Raw genomic sequence first — 15,463 nt, forward strand, 5'->3', positions numbered from 1 at the left:
CATATGGGCTTATTTTATCCACATTGTTGGGCACCTGATGACCCCTTTCAACTTGAGGCCTGCAGTTTTGAAAATTTTTATTCAATTTTTTCTTTCATGATGTTCTCTCTCCCACCCCTTTCTGAAACTCCTACTTTTTTTTTGGCCACGTGGTTTGTGGGATCTTAGTTCCCTGACCAGGGATTGAACCGGAGTCCTCAGCAGTAAAAGTTCAGAGTCCTAACCACTGGATGACCAGGGAATTCCCTGAAACTCCTATTGTGTGCGTGTTGGACCTTTTGGACTAGTCCTCCAAGATCTTATATTTTTTTCTCCTATTTTCCTCACATCTTTGTCTTTTGTTTTATTTTCTGGAAGATTTCACTCAACTTTATTTTCTGCCTTTCTATTTTCATTTTTGCATAATTTTAGCTTTCAAGAGCTATTTGTTATTTTTTTTTGTTTCATTCCTTTTTTGATGACAATCTTCTCCTCCCTGCTATGATTGATAGCTTCCCCGCCCCCCTTGCATGGTCTCTGCTTCCTCCAAGTTGCTTTTGCCCCCATGTTTGTTTAAGTTTCTGTGTTTCACATCAAAATTTTCTTCAAATATCTGGGGGCCTTGGTTGTGGTGTGTATTTAAAATCTGACTAGAAGCTATGCTTGCAGGGGAGCTGGTAGATTATAGGCTTTACTATAGTGGTCTTTGGGGACCCCCCTCCCTCCAATATTAGCATCTTTAGGTTTTTCCTTTTGGGATTGTCAGATGACCTAGAGAAGGTCTTCCCCTGTCCTGCTTGACTTTCTGGGAGCTGAGGGAGGGAAGAGGCTGGCAGTGGGGCAACATCAAACATGTGAACTTTTACTAACCCCCTCTGCTCTCAATTGTTCTTGGTGTTCTCCAGTCCCTATGCTTTTTTGTTTCCCCAGAGAATAGACCTACCAGAGGCTAAGCCTTCAGTCCTTCAGTGGGAGTGAAGAAAGGGTCTTGGGATCTAGCTATTACTACTTCAATAGACTTTCAACCGATGGCATTGTTTTAGTCACATTTTAACCCCCATTTCCAGGGGCACAGGGTAGTAGTGGTGGGTGGTCTGAGATGCAAACCAGGTTACCTGTTAGCTTTCCTTGCTCCTAAGTGAGAATTCAGATTTCTTAGTTATAACTCCTCCAACTTCTTTCCAGCCTCCAACATTTTGTTGCAACTGTATCCTTTCACGTAAAAAAATAAAACCAAAAAACCTTATGGGCTTATCCCTTAAAAGAAAATAATTTTATTGCTCTTTTAGTGGGGTTTGAGATAGAACAGAACAAATGTATGTGTTTCATCTACCACCTTTCATGGGAAGTTTCTTTTTAAAGTCACAAATAATACATGTTTACTGTAGAAAAACTAGAAAATAAAGTTAAGGAAAAAAAGAAGAAAATATAATCAGAATAATAATGCCTTTACTCCAGGAGGACCAATGTTAATATTGTAGAGGTAGATCCTCCCATTTTTTCACATATATCAATTATATATAAATATATTATGCATATATACAATGATTAGAAATCAATAAGCATGTTTTTTAACTTGTTTCCTCACTTACCAATATGTTATGAACACCTTTCCAAGTCACTAAACATATTTCTAAAATTATTTTAATGGTTTATAATACTTCACCAAATATCTCATAATGCAGTATATTTTGGTCCATTTCTGTATTATTGGACATTTCAGTTTTGTTTACCAATTTTTTAGGATCATAATAATAAAAACTCTAACGAACAGGTCCATTCCCAAAGTTTTCTGTAATCCTTGATTATTTCCTTAGGTGAAATTTTTAGAATGGCTGCACCAAAAGTGTACTCATTGTAATTCTGTTAATTCTCATTACCCAGGTGTCCCTACGAAAGAGGACATGCATTTGGTCATCAATATAGCAGAGGCTGGTTTCTTTGCCTTTGCCAACACAGGTATCAGATTTTAAAACACCTCCCATCCAGGGACCCAAATGGTGTATTACTGGTGTTTTGATTTGTGTTTCTTGGATTACTGCTGAGGCCCAGCATCTCTTCCTATTCACTGGCTGTGTATATTTCTTCTTTCTGGATGGACCTCACAGTGGGTTTAAGGTTTACAGTTACACTCAGATATGCAGAAATGTAACTTTCTTAATTTTTTATAAGTAAGCTTCACTTGTTCCTGGATGCCCCCATTTCCACTCAGCAGAAACAAACCAGCTTTGGATTCAAAGTAACTCACTGCTCAGTCACCTCTAGGTGAAGGCATCTTGCCTTCTGGTCTTCTCTCTCATCCCTTTGTGGGAAGGGTGCTTGGTCCCTTTACTACTCTCAGGCAGCCTCTGTACCTACTGCTGGTGTCCCCTGCTCTCCAGACCCCTCCCCAAGCTGAAGCAGGAGCTGCAGAAGCCCATGAGGTTTGGGTACAATAATAGTCTTTAGACGCAGACAGGGGACAGGTCTCTGGGCCACATGGGAGGACAATTCAGAAGGAGGGCTCTTTCTCCCACCACTTCTATCCTACTGATGTCATTCCCCCACTCCTCCAGGTAGCTGCCAAGGTTCCAGGTGGAAAACATAGAGAAGACCCTCTGCTCTCCACCTTATCTGGTGGTGAGGGAAATTCACCTCTGTCTCCCTTGCTTGATCTCCTTTCTAATCGCTCGTTTCTCCTAAGAGAATTTAATTGCCTTTGGGGTGGAAAAACTCCTCTCACCTCCTGTTCAGCATCCTTCCAACTCTGTTTTCTTGGCACTCCAGGCTTTGATCTTTTTTTTTTTTTTTTTGGTGGCATTTAAAAAGAAAGCTGTTTCTCTTGCAAATCAAAAATGCTCTATTGTTCCATGGAAGTCTTTAAAATCTCCTTTTTGAAAGTTAAATCTGAGCAATAACCTTTTTTTTTCTAAGCCAGTGGTTCTCACCCCTGGGTGCTCATATACTCATTAGGATCACCCCAGAGCTTTTAAAAATCCTGATGCCTAGGCAGCACCCCAGAATTCAGAACACCTGGAGGGGTGTCCCAGGCATCTGTATAGTTTTAAAGCCCCCCAGGTGACTCCAGGGTGTAATCAGGACAGAGAATAGCTGTTCCAGGCTGTGAGTGCCCTCCCTATCCCTGGGGCAATGGAGTTGACCTCACTGCTTCCTTGAAGGGAGAAGGGCTCCAGGCACCTGGGTGACAAAGCTGGGCTCTGCCACTGAGGACATGAAGGGTTGTCAACACCTGGGGCTCACACCTGTATCTGGGGGGCTGGAGGCAGAAGAGCCCCTCAGCTGGGTGTGGAGTCCTCCTCAGCTGGTTTGACAGGCCGGAGACTGAGGCTCTATAGATGCATCCCCACAGGGGCCGGAGAGGACGACTCTACCCCCCAGGCAGGAGGTGGAACAGGTTCTCATTAACTCAGCCTCAGCCAGTGCATGAAGGGAAGGGTTTCCTTGTTGCTAGAGCCTGTCAAGGACCAATATGTTACAACATATGTTTTACAGCTTCCTGGGGTCTCTGATAAATCTTTCGAGACTCCTTTATTTGCCTTTTTTCCCCCAAGGTTATGAAGCCAACTGTTTCCCTCTGCTTACAGATGCTCTGAGGCTGAGAGCTCATTTCCGTTGGAAATCAGCCTCAGAGGAGGGAAGCTTCTGGGGGCAGCTGGTGTTCCTCTCACAGGATGAGGTTGCAGGCAGTCGTGGGGGTGGGATGACCCCCTTCCCTGGCCATGGTTTTCTGCATATATGCTCGGAACCCAGGAGAGAAGGGTCTCACAAGAGCGAACCACCCCCTACCCCGCAAAGCTTGGTAAAAACGACTGTGTTCTTTCCTTCCCAGCTGCGTACTTTTGCTTTCTCTGTGTAAGGCATTTCAATTAGGCACATACCCTGCCCTCAGGACACTGGCCAGGTAGCCGGGGAGATAACATGTAATGATACTGGCTACCATTATTTTCAGCACTGACTGCATGCCAAGCACAGGTGATAGAGATAATAATAGAACTAAAAAAGCTTCCAACTTATTGAGCCCCTAACGTGGGCAGGCCCTTTAGAACGCTCTGTAATCCTCACTGGGACTGAATATATCACTTCTTGCTACTGGAAGGGTGGCCCTGAACCAGTAGCAATGGCATCACCTGAGACTCTTAGAAATACGGAATATCAGGCTAATCCCAGACCCACTGAATCTGAATCTGCATTCTAACAAGATGCCCAAGGGGTTTCTGGACAGATTGCTTCCCCTATTTTACAGATGAGGAATCAGAGGCTCAGTGGGAATTGAGTGACTTGAAGAAGGCCACAGGGTATCCAGAAGCTAAGTAGGGATATAAACCTGCTTCACAGGACTCAAGGGATATTGGTAAAGGCTAGACTGCAGCACAGCTGGGGAGCTGAGTACTGGAGAAAGAGCACTCCCTAGATTTCAGATGGAGGAACAGCCAGAAGGGCTTCCTGGAAGAGGGGGCATTTGAATCAGACCTAGAAAGGTGAGCAGGACCTGCCAAGAAGAGGGCTAGTCTATCTGAGGTGGAGGAAACAGCAGGAGCACAAACAGGTTGGTAGAAGAGTGAGTATCATTCACCAGAACCTTCCCTTGGTGGCTGCTGGTACGTTAATTAAAAATGAGTCCACCAGACTGGGGTGGTCCCAGTCTGGCAACCACCTTGGCATAGACACCTTGGCAGCATATATAAGTAAACCAGAACTGAAGCCTGTATGTGCCTCAAGGTTAGGAAATAAAAACCTGAGGACAACCAATCACAAACAGCCGGCTAGGCTTTCCCAAATCAGACAACCACTTCAACTATAGCCAAGTCATTTTCTTGCTTTGACTTCTGTGTCTTTTCAAAAAAGTCTTGCCTCTAGCTCCTGTTGTTGGTACACTCCTAACCACTTTCAGTTTGAAACTGTCAGGTTTGAATTGATTTTTGCTCAAATAAACTCTTAAAAATTTAAATACATCTCAACTTATCTTTTGACACTGTGATCTTCTATGTTCAGAACAGCAAAGCATTTGAGGTGGGATGTTGGTGATTCAGGAAAACTTTGTTTTCCCCTTGATCTGTGGCTGCCAGAGGGGGCCGCCACACTGCTCCTGCCTGGGCTGTAGGATGCTGAGATGGACCTGCCTTGAGATGTTCCTGGCCCTTGGTCCCTGCTTTTTGGGTCTAGTAACCCCTTTCCTCCCCTGATTTCCTGCTGTAGCATGCTCCCTCAACGGCTCAGAGAAGTGCTCACAGAGCCCCTGGCCCTTGGACACAAAACCCCTCTTCTGGGCAATAACCAATGGTCCAACTGGAACCCATGTTGTAACCTTGTCTCCTGAGCCTGTTCTCACTTCCAGGTCTCTCCACTCAGCCCAGAATTTGCCCTTGACTTTCCCCTGTCACATCCTTCTTATCCTGACTCAAGGTCACCATCTGGGAAAGCATTCCCTGATCTTCCCAGGCTGGGTTGGGCGCTCCTGCTCTGCGATTCCACAGCCCCTATCCTGCCCGCTCTGCTCGGTGGTGCTTGTCACATCATACTGCAAGTGTCCACTCTGCCTCCTTGTGAGACTCTGGCCCCTTCTCAGTGGCAGGTTCTGGGTCTTTCTCCTGTGCTCCCAGCATCTGGGGGAGCAGCTGACATAGGAAGTGCTGGGTGAGTAACTATTAGACAAGCAAGGGTAGGTTTCTCTGCCTCTAATGTCCAGGCATGGAGCGCTGATGGGAGCAGCAACATGGCAGCTTCCATCCCGGTAGCTGTTCCTCTCGGGATACTCTCCTCCCAGCTTCTCACCTCCCACCCACCTCCCAGCCTCTTCATTGTCTCGCCTTTGGCTTTAATGCTTGTGAGACCATCCAGGATAATTAAGAGAAGTTTTATGCTGTTTATGGGGCTTCGATCAAAGATTTTAATTAACCTACCTTGCTTTAAGCCTTTGAATGTTCAGTCCCCAGGGCTGACCATTTGATAATGGAATTAATGCTTCTAGGCAGAGTGGGGGGAGGGGGAGGCTTCAACAAGGAGGGCCTAGTGATTGTCTCTTTAACTCTTCCCAAGATGGATAGATTTCAGCTCAACATAAGCGATTGATCTCAGTCTGAGCTGTTCATGGGTGAATGAGGTGTTGGGAGTGATGCGGAGAAGCCCGTCCCTGGAGGTTTGCTAACAGATGCTAGACAAGCTCCTGGGAAGGATCTTAAAGCAGTGAGTCGGTCATCGCATCACTGATCTGTCTAGGTCACCTTTAGGGAATTGCAAGCCCTGGGAGTCATTCTTTCTGTCCCCATGCCATGCTGGGGCAGGGCAGGGCAGACTCAGCCTGGCTCACAGAGACACATACCTGCGGCTCTGGTTGGAGGCCCATCTCACATTTCTGCTAGAAAGATGCAGATCAAAGGCAGCAAACCCATGGAGCCAAAACCCCTGCAAAAATCACCCTTCCAACCAGCCTCCATCGAAGCTGCAGCAAATACTGTATGTGCAGATACCACTTCAGAGATTGGAAGCCCCAAACTGATTGTCACTGGGGAGGCAGTTGCCTGCAGGTAGAGGGACCTGAGCAGATATGCACTAGGGACCCCTCAAACCAACCCACCAGAACAGGTCCTGGCTGGTCTCAGATGCTCTCTCCTCCCAGGCACCAGCATCTCATTTAATGCAGATGAGGATCTTGGTGGGACAATTGGATGCCCTAACCTTGGAGGGAAAAGAAAGTGCATTTGGGAATGTCTGGGGTGGGCGGGGTGCATGGGGTGGGGAGGAAGATGGGGTGTTATGATTAGCTAAGACCTGCTGAGCTCATTGTCTTCCGGACACCATGCTAAGTGCCCTACATGTATCACCTCGTGTAAGTCTGCTTGGTATTATTATTTTCCCCATCCTACAGATGCAGAAACCGAGGTTGCTTGAAATAGGGCTTCCCAGGAAGCCTGGGAAGTCTGCAGGAAGAAGGCCATGGAGTTTCTGGCTCTTCCTGGTCTGGACTCCATCATTCATTCCCTCAACATCCAGCACCTTACCACCTGCAAGAGCTTACTCATTTCTTCCTCTGTTACCCTTCAAGGTTTGGCTGAAATGTAGGTGACCAGCATCCCCCATCCCCCAACATCCCCAGCTCCCACCCTGCACCCTGGCTGGACTTTTCCCTGGATTTCTAAAAGGCTCCCTTTGATTTTTATCTTGACAGTTATTTCCTTCTTCCTGGCGTAATAAATACCTGAGTTAATGTCCAACTTCACCATGTAGACAGAGACCGTTTCCAGGTGGGAGCATATTTGATTAAGCTGTGTCTTGTCCGTGCTGACCACAGCAATAACATCCAGGTTCATGAGCAGATATTGGGTGAAGTGAGAGAGGAAAAGCTCTCCTCTCCACCCTCCCTGGGTTCCATGAAGACAGAAGTGGTAAAGTCTTAACCAGCAAGTATTTCCCAAGTCTCTACAATGTGCCATGGGTGTCGGGGATAAGGTGGGTGCTTCTCATCATAAGCCCTTCTGAGTCGCTTGTGTTTTTAACATATGTGCATATATTAACTTGACTTTAAAATGTATGTAAAACAAATGAACTAATGGCGTTTTCTCTCCTCTCCCACGGAAATCACCTACCAGAGGGCAGAAAGCCAGACTCCAGTTGGCTAAGCTAAGCGTGAGCCTGGTAGGGGTGCCCTCAGCTCCCCATTTGGGTGGCCTAGATTTTGAGAGAAACCCCTGTGTATCCCAATTATGTCTAAGTGCCTTCAATTATTTGGAGAAAAAACAGCAACATTTCTATAGGAAGCCGTTTCTGGGAGAGTTGTGGGCGGGTATAACACGCCAGGTTGGACAAGGGGACCCCTTCCAGGCCTGCATGTGGGGAGGGCGAGGGTGGCCCAGGAGGGGGCCTTGGAGAGGAATGCTGCAGACAGCAAGGTTCCTGAGGCAGGGGAGGGCTGGCACCCAACGAAGATGCATGAGAGGATGTGCCCAGGCATCTCTTTCCACATCCAGAAATTGGGTGCAAGGCCTGAAGTTTCCCTACACCTTCCAGAAGTTCAGATGAAGAAAAAGCGCAGGTTCTCTGCTATAAAGATAGGACACATTTAGAAACTGATTAAGCAATAAAGGAGAACAAGGGCTGGAATTATTTGGGACAGTACTTATTATAATGCACACTTAATTAACGTGTGGGTTCTGCGAGCTCCCTCCCAGAGCTGACATCCTCCTTGGCTGAGGGGACTTCAGAGATCCTGGGGTTCTAGTCAGGGTCCCCAGTACCCTGACTCTGATCTCAGCTAAGCCCCAACCAGGAACATAACTGAGTCTTTTCTCTGGTCACAGAATGAGCCACAGGCTGAGCCCTGACCTTGGCCGTATACTTATCCCTAATCCTTACCACATACTGACCTCAGCCCGTGACCTCAGCCTCAATCCTGACTGCAGTCACTGATTAAGCCCTGACTTCACAGACTAACCCTTGCCTGTGACCCTTCTTAAGGCACAGCCCCAGACAGAATCGCAACTCAGCCGCTGGCTCTCACATCAAGGGGGATGAGTGGGGAGGACGTGATGGAGCTGGGCAGGTGTCCCCCTCCCCCACCACTGGAGGCTCAGATGAGAGCTCCCAGCCCCCCCCTGGTGGCCCCTGGGTCGGGGCAGGTGGAGGGCTTGGGAACTTAGGGGCTGTGTGGGGTTTTCCAGGCCCTGTCCTGGCTTCACATGCAAGGCTGATTAACATGCACCATGCTTCCCTCCACCCCTAAGTGCCTTCTTCACATCATTGCTTCACTGATTAATTCCTCAGAACAAAGCACCCGGCACTTATGTGCAGATTGAATGGAAGATCCCAGAGGCCCTTCCCAGTGCCGGCTGCCCAGTCCTTTCCCGAGCGCTTGCTCTGTTGAAGTGTCTAAGGAGTCAGGAGGCCGTTAACTGGACCAGAAAACAGCGTTCTGCCTCCAGGATGCTGGGTTTGCTGGTTCCTGGGAGATAGTTTCACCCTAGAGCCAGCTTAAGAGAGTGACATTTGACATTCTGACTAACTGATGTATTGGGTTAAAAATCTGTCAGTACGTGAAGGTGGTCCTTCTTTACAAACACAAGATAAATGTAGAAGTTATCTTACCACCAACAAGAGTGTCATTATCATCAGCGGCACCATCATCACCATCATCATCATTATCATTATATCATCATCATGGCTCTCTATAGGAGATGCTTTACCTGCATTATTTAACCTTTAAATATCAGGAGTAACTATTTAAATATTAAAGAGTAAATGTGATACTCTTGTTGAGTATCACTACAACAAGAGAGGCCATGGCACTCCACTGAGTTCAAGACCAGGAAAGCAAATTCCTCAGTGAATTTGTAGGTTTCCCATTACCAGCCTCAGAAGCATGTGAAATCCATATAATTTTCCTTGTTTCCTTGGCTGCAAGGAAATTCCAGAATTTCTTTCGATTGCTGAAGTTTTCCTCAGCTGGAAGTTTCTCCATATACCTTTCCTCTACCCATCTACCTTTCCTCTACCCATCTACCTTTCCTCTACCCATCTACCTTTATTTTTTGGTCCCCTCCTCCCAGTCTCCAAATCTTGTTTTTATGGCATCTGAATCTACACTACAAATGTGTGTGTATAAACAAACTGATATGTCAAATATTATTCTAAAGTCAATGTGTACATCATGTTTGGTTTTCTCTTCCAGTGTTATGGAGTAAGTACCTAACAGACTGGCCCTCCTTTGGATAATAATTATAAAGTACAGATAAAATATAAAAATCCTGAAGGCTCTGAGGAATAAACAAAAGCAGGCAGATTTTGTTTGGTTTTTGAAACTTGGAAGGGACAGGCATGCGGTGAAGTTCCCATTTTCATGACTTTTAATCTGAGGGAAACTGTAGCCATGATACAGCATAAAGCAGTGAAAACTCTGACTGAAAACCATTTATGCAACTGGATGAACAGGACAGAGCCAGAGGACAGCTGCTAGAAAGTGAGGGAAGAATTCTAGAAATGAGAAAATCAGAGAGGGGAGCCCCAATTCTGTAAATAAATTCTGCTCCAAGTCTCTGGCTGATCAGAGTAGCTTGCAGCTAAGGCTAAAAGAACTGAAATGAAATCTGATCTGTCCACTGCACATTAGACAGTTTGTGGTTTGAGTCTAACCTAGTTAGATGCCTGTTAAACAGACACTAACACTTTTCACACATTTCAGAGTAATATGAAGTACACGGAGTCTTCAGAACATAATCTGCAAAATTCAGATACAATGCAAAATTATTTGACATATGAAGAGCCAGGAAAATGGGACCCATGCCTTTATTTGGGATTGCCAGATAAATTTGGTAATTTAATAAAATCGTTGCTTTAATAAAAATTAAAGCAACTATTACAATCATGGCAAACATGCTTGTAATGAATAAAAAAGGAGAAATCCTGGCAGATATATAGAAGCTACAAAAAAGAACCAAATGCAAATTCTAGAACCAAGAAGTAAATATCTAAAATAAAAAATTCACTGGGTGGGCTTCTCAGTTGAGTAGAGGGGATAGAAGAGTGAGTGACCTTGAAGACAGATAAATAGAAATGACTCAGTCTGAGGAAGGGAGAGAAAGAAGATTGGGAAAAACAGAACAGACCTTCAGGGATGGATGCGGGCAACATCAAAATCTCTAACACACAAATAATTGGCATCCTGGAAGTGGAAGAGGGGAAAAATGGGATAAAAACTATTTGAAGAAATCATGGCCCAAACTTCCCAAAAGTTGGTGTAAAGACATATAGATTCATGAATTTCAGCAAGTCCAAATCAGAATAAATAAGAAACAAACCATGCCTAGGCATGTTGGAATTTAACTGCTAAAAACAAATCAACCTAAAAGGGGTTTTACTACAAGAGTGTTTTTTTTAATTTAAGATTTATTGAGCATATACTGTGCATCAGGCATGGTTTGGGTGCTGTGAGCATAACGTAGGGCTGGAATCTTCTTTAGGGAAGGAAAGGGTGGTACTGGAATTGGCCTGAGATTGAGTTTTGTTCAGTAAAACCAAATTGACATGAAGAATACAAGCAGAGCACACCCAGAGTCCAGGACATAGAGGCAATTCAAGAACACCGGACAGTGCTGAGCTGAGTATTTTAGAAAAAGAGCATCACGGACTTTTGGGGGAAGGGATTGAAATCTCATGGTAGGAGAGACTTTAAAAGACCAAAAACTCAGGAGATGAGGACCAGGGGTTGGGGGCATGTGTTAGCATTAAATACAAGTAACTATTTTCTTTTCCTTTTAAAGGCTTGAGTCTACCTAGTGGGGAACATAGCCCTGGAGAAGGAGGCCTCAAGGAATCTGCTAACACTGAGATGAAAACTAAGAATTGGTGTCCTGGGGCTTGGTGTTAGTAACTTCTTAGGTGAAGAAGGGTGGATTTCTGGTTCTGCAGAACGTGGGTGATGCTTGCTACTCTGTGTGTGTGCATGTGTGTCCAGATGCAGGGTGCTGGGGTGTGTGTGGATCAGCAGTCTCGGCTTGTTCTTAGATGTCTTCACTATTATTTGAGCCTCGAGGATGCACAGGAGCTGACAACACAGTGATGAGCAAGACAGACAAGGCTCCAGCCTACTCTAGGGTCTGCTGGGAGAGACAGAAAACCTGCAAGAAAACACAGCCCTATGACAAGGGCGTAGGTGCTGGTGGTTTACATGGGAGATGACCTCGAGAGGCAGTTAGGAGGTGGGGAAATTGAGGCAGGGAAGTGAAGAAAGCTGACAACCTGTGTGTTAATGAAGGGGTACTACTGGATGCACCTGAAACTCCATCAGGTGGGGATGCTCTGAGCAAGGTGATGTCCCAGGTGGAGATGGGAGCTGGAGATTCACCTGCTTTCTTCCTTCTCTCGCTGGTTGAGGTCTTTCTTCAGGGGAGTTAACTTCTCCAGCTCCTGGGTGGTGTCTGGTGCAGCCAGGGTGGAGGACCCCTTAGGCTGAGAAGCAGGGAGACTCGCAGAGGGGCTGGACCTGTCCCCTGCTGCTGAAGGTGACCTGGAGGTGGGGGGCAAGAGCCCACTACCCGGCCACCCATGGCCAGGACTTTGGATGTTCTTTTAAAGTGCAAAGGGAGCCACAGAAGCTTTTAAACAGAGGCGTGAAATGACCTGAGTTAATTGTAAAATTCGAGAGAGGCGCAGACTCCCGGAGAAGGTGAAGGAGGATGCAGTCCAGGGCACACACACTGGCTCCTGAGAGGAGCAGAGACGTTCTTCACTGAGGCAGGGATGAGGGTCTGAGTGTGGGGACCCAGCGGCAGGTTTGGCGAGAAGAGGAGGGAGTTTCTGTCGATGGTTTCCTTTTTGTCCTCCGTGAAGAGTGAGGTGCCCTCCTGGGCTGAAATGGGGGCGGGAGGAGGTTGAAGGGGAGAAAATGTAGAGGACCACGTTCTGCAGGGCTCACCTCCCCGTCTCTGCTCCTGTTTGAGTTTTGTCAGCGGCGTGAATCTAAATTGTAACTCATCAGTTCATTTAATGTGATTTTCTCTGGCAGCATTTCGCTGCCCCACTGCTGGCAGTCAGAAAGGAAATAATTGGGTTCAAGCAGGCTGGGGTTTTGCCAGGAGAGCACAGCTCGGGCGGAGGGAAGGGTGTTGGGGGCCACCCTGCAAGGAAGACCTGTGATTTGCAGGCCCCTGGAATCAGGGTGGTGGCTGGCGCCCCAAGGCTCATGTCTGTGTGCTCAGGGCATTGGAAGGATGTGCATCTCAGGGTGAGTCAGGTTTTGGGGATGGTCCTTCCCTTTCTTGGACTTATGCTCCACAACTGAAAATTAGTTTATTTCCACACCATCCTCTTTCCACTGTACTCCGTTTCATCCACTAGAAGAGTAGTGAAAAACACATACGTGAACTAGCCCAGTGTACATTGTTGAATTGCAAAAGCCTATTTTTGACATCAAAATGTTTTCTGAACGTCCAGATGAGAGAGTTATTTAATAGCTGTTGATGAAGAAGATATCTAATAAAAGGCTATACTTTGGGGACATTTATTTATCTAATCGTATATTTCATAGGTATTATGCTAATACGTTCTTACTTTTATAAGGTTTAAGCAGTACAGAGCAAACCACGGTAAGTTAAAATTTCCAGACGTGAGTCAAGGTTTATCGCGTGTTAGTGAAAAATCTAGTGTGGATGGTAAAGGGAATGAGCTGGGTCCAAATACCCTGGGGAGAGACTTACCTTTCTGAGCCAGACACTGACCTCTTCCTCCTCTCATGCCGACTAGCTGGGCATCACTTGCTGTTTGACTTCACGTGGTCCTAAGAAATCATGTTCCTCTCAGTGGTGGGTTAGATTTGTGGCATGTTTGGAACCATCATCAGACATGATTCATTAATCATAAATATCAAGTCCTATAGCTGAGAAGTAAAGGACGACAAATCGATCTGGGGCTATTAATTGGATGTTCCCAAGCAACAGGGTTTCATCTCTGACAAGGAGCCCCTTCACCCAGGGGTGTCAGCTCTGAGAGACCCATGGCCCTGCCTTCCCTCAAACCTCACAGAAAAGGTCTCCATCTCACCCTCAAAGATGCTGAACACACAGTTCGCTTCAATCTGAGTTTTGGGCAAAACATTTCTTCCACACGTGAAAGTCACCCTTTCTTGCCTCATTACTCATCCCGCTTCCCTACAGATAAACATTGTCAGTACCTTGACGTGTGTTCTAATATCCCTGTTGCTCTTTATGTAGGGGTGTGTGTGTGTAAACAAGTGGTATCATACTGTGCAAATTATTTTCAACTTGATTTTACTTGATGATATGTCTTGAACATAATTCTGCATCAGTACACGAAAGCCTGCTGCGTGATTTTAACATTTGCAGAGAATTCTGTTGTTTCAGAATTTATTTAGCCACTCTCCTGTTGATGTACATTTACAAATTCCCCAACCCCCTGCGGTTTTGCTATTACCAACCAGGTTACAGCAACTATTGTTGTATATGTATTTTTTGCACATAGGCCAGTATTTCTTCAGGCTGCGTTTCTAGAAGTGAAATTGCTGGGGCAAAGGGAATGAATGTTTAAACATTGGTGGATGATGCCTGATGGCTTCCAAATGACCTCAGGGTTCACACTGCTTCCAGCAAGCATCTGAAAGCACCCGTTTCTCCATATTCTTGCTAACATTTGTTACTATCAATCTTTTTAATTGTTGGCAATATAATGAGTGCAAAATCATCTCTCATTATTGCTTTAAATTCCATTTCCCTGGTTCCTAGTGGAAGCTGTGTATTTTCTCATATGGTTATTGACATTTGTATTTTTCTTCAGTGAATTGCCTATTCCATATACTTTGTCCAATTTTTACTGTGTTGTGTGTCTTTTTAAAAATTTGCTTTGTATAAGATCTTGATGTATTCCAGCTATAAATTCTTTGTGTGTCAAATGTGTTACATATAATGTCTCCTCATTTGCTGTTTGTAATTTAACTTTGTACATAAGGTATCATTTTTCAAGAAAGTGTTCTAAATTTTATGAGATTAAATATGCTAATCTTTTATTGTGTGGTTCAGGGTTATGTGTCTTGTTTTGGGAAAGTCTTTCCAACACCTAGATTATAAGAATTACTTCACAGTTTTATTCCAACCCTTTTATAGTTTCTTTTATTTTTTTATGTTCAGCTTTTTAATCTGACTGGAATTTATGTTTATGGTGTAAATTATGTCTAACATTTTTTTTTCAAACAGACATACAGTTTTCTTTAAACTATTTCTTGAATAGTTCTTTCTGTCCTAGGGATTCAAAATGCTGTCCTTATTGCAAATAATATTTTAAAACTAATTATAAATGTATGTATTAAATTATTTACAGTAGAACACTTTGAATAGCTCCTACTTCTTGTATTATTATTTTCATTATACATGAAATTGCCATATAGACACAAGATATATGTATATATATATATACACACACAAGAGTGTTTGTAGATTCTTTTCCATTCCTGTGATCAGTTTCAGTCAGTTCATGATGCTAGAACAGAAGACCGCAGACTGGGTGCCTTAGGAACAGAAATTTATTTCTCATAGATCTGGAGGCTGAGAAGTTTGAGATCAGGATGCCAGTATGGTTGCGTTCTAATGAGCATCCTCTTCCTGGTTCACAGATTGGCTGTCTTCTTGCTGTGTCCTCACATGGGGGAGAGCAGAGAGAGAGAGGAAGCAAGCTCTTTTGTCTCTGTCTCTTCTTAAAATGGCACTAATCCCATCATGAGGGCCCCACATGCATGACCTAATTACCTCCCAAAGGGCCCATCTCCAAACGACATCACACTGAGAATTAGGGTTTCAACACATGAATTTTGGTGAGAGGGGAGAGGGAGGAACACAAATACTTAGTCCTTAGCACTATTCCTATGCTTGCACCACATCATTTAAATAAATATAACTTTAATAGTTTTTCTCATCTCTGTTCAGACAAATTTCCCATCATGTTTATTTTTCAGAATTGTCTTAGATATATTCATACATAAATTAATCCA

The 15,463-nt window shown here is 44.8% G+C and overlaps 1 protein-coding gene across 1 annotated transcript in view; it reads right to left on the reverse strand.

Annotated features, from left to right (window-relative positions):
* The window catches only part of NLRP1 (NLR family pyrin domain containing 1), a gene marked incomplete at both ends in the record, with an annotated part of 167,334 nt that extends 154,134 nt beyond the window's left edge, over positions 1-13,200 (reverse strand). The window contains 3 exon segments of the mRNA XM_082603909.1: positions 11,813-11,974; positions 12,166-12,316; positions 13,164-13,200. Of these exon segments, the coding sequence (XP_082460035.1) occupies positions 11,813-11,974; positions 12,166-12,316; positions 13,164-13,200 (350 nt within the window).
* Between the last annotated feature and the right edge of the window lie 2,263 nt (positions 13,201-15,463).

Source organism: Mesoplodon mirus (genome assembly GCF_964341445.2).
Source record: "Mesoplodon mirus genome assembly, chromosome: 18".
Classification (NCBI taxonomy): Eukaryota; Metazoa; Chordata; class Mammalia; order Artiodactyla; family Ziphiidae; genus Mesoplodon; species Mesoplodon mirus.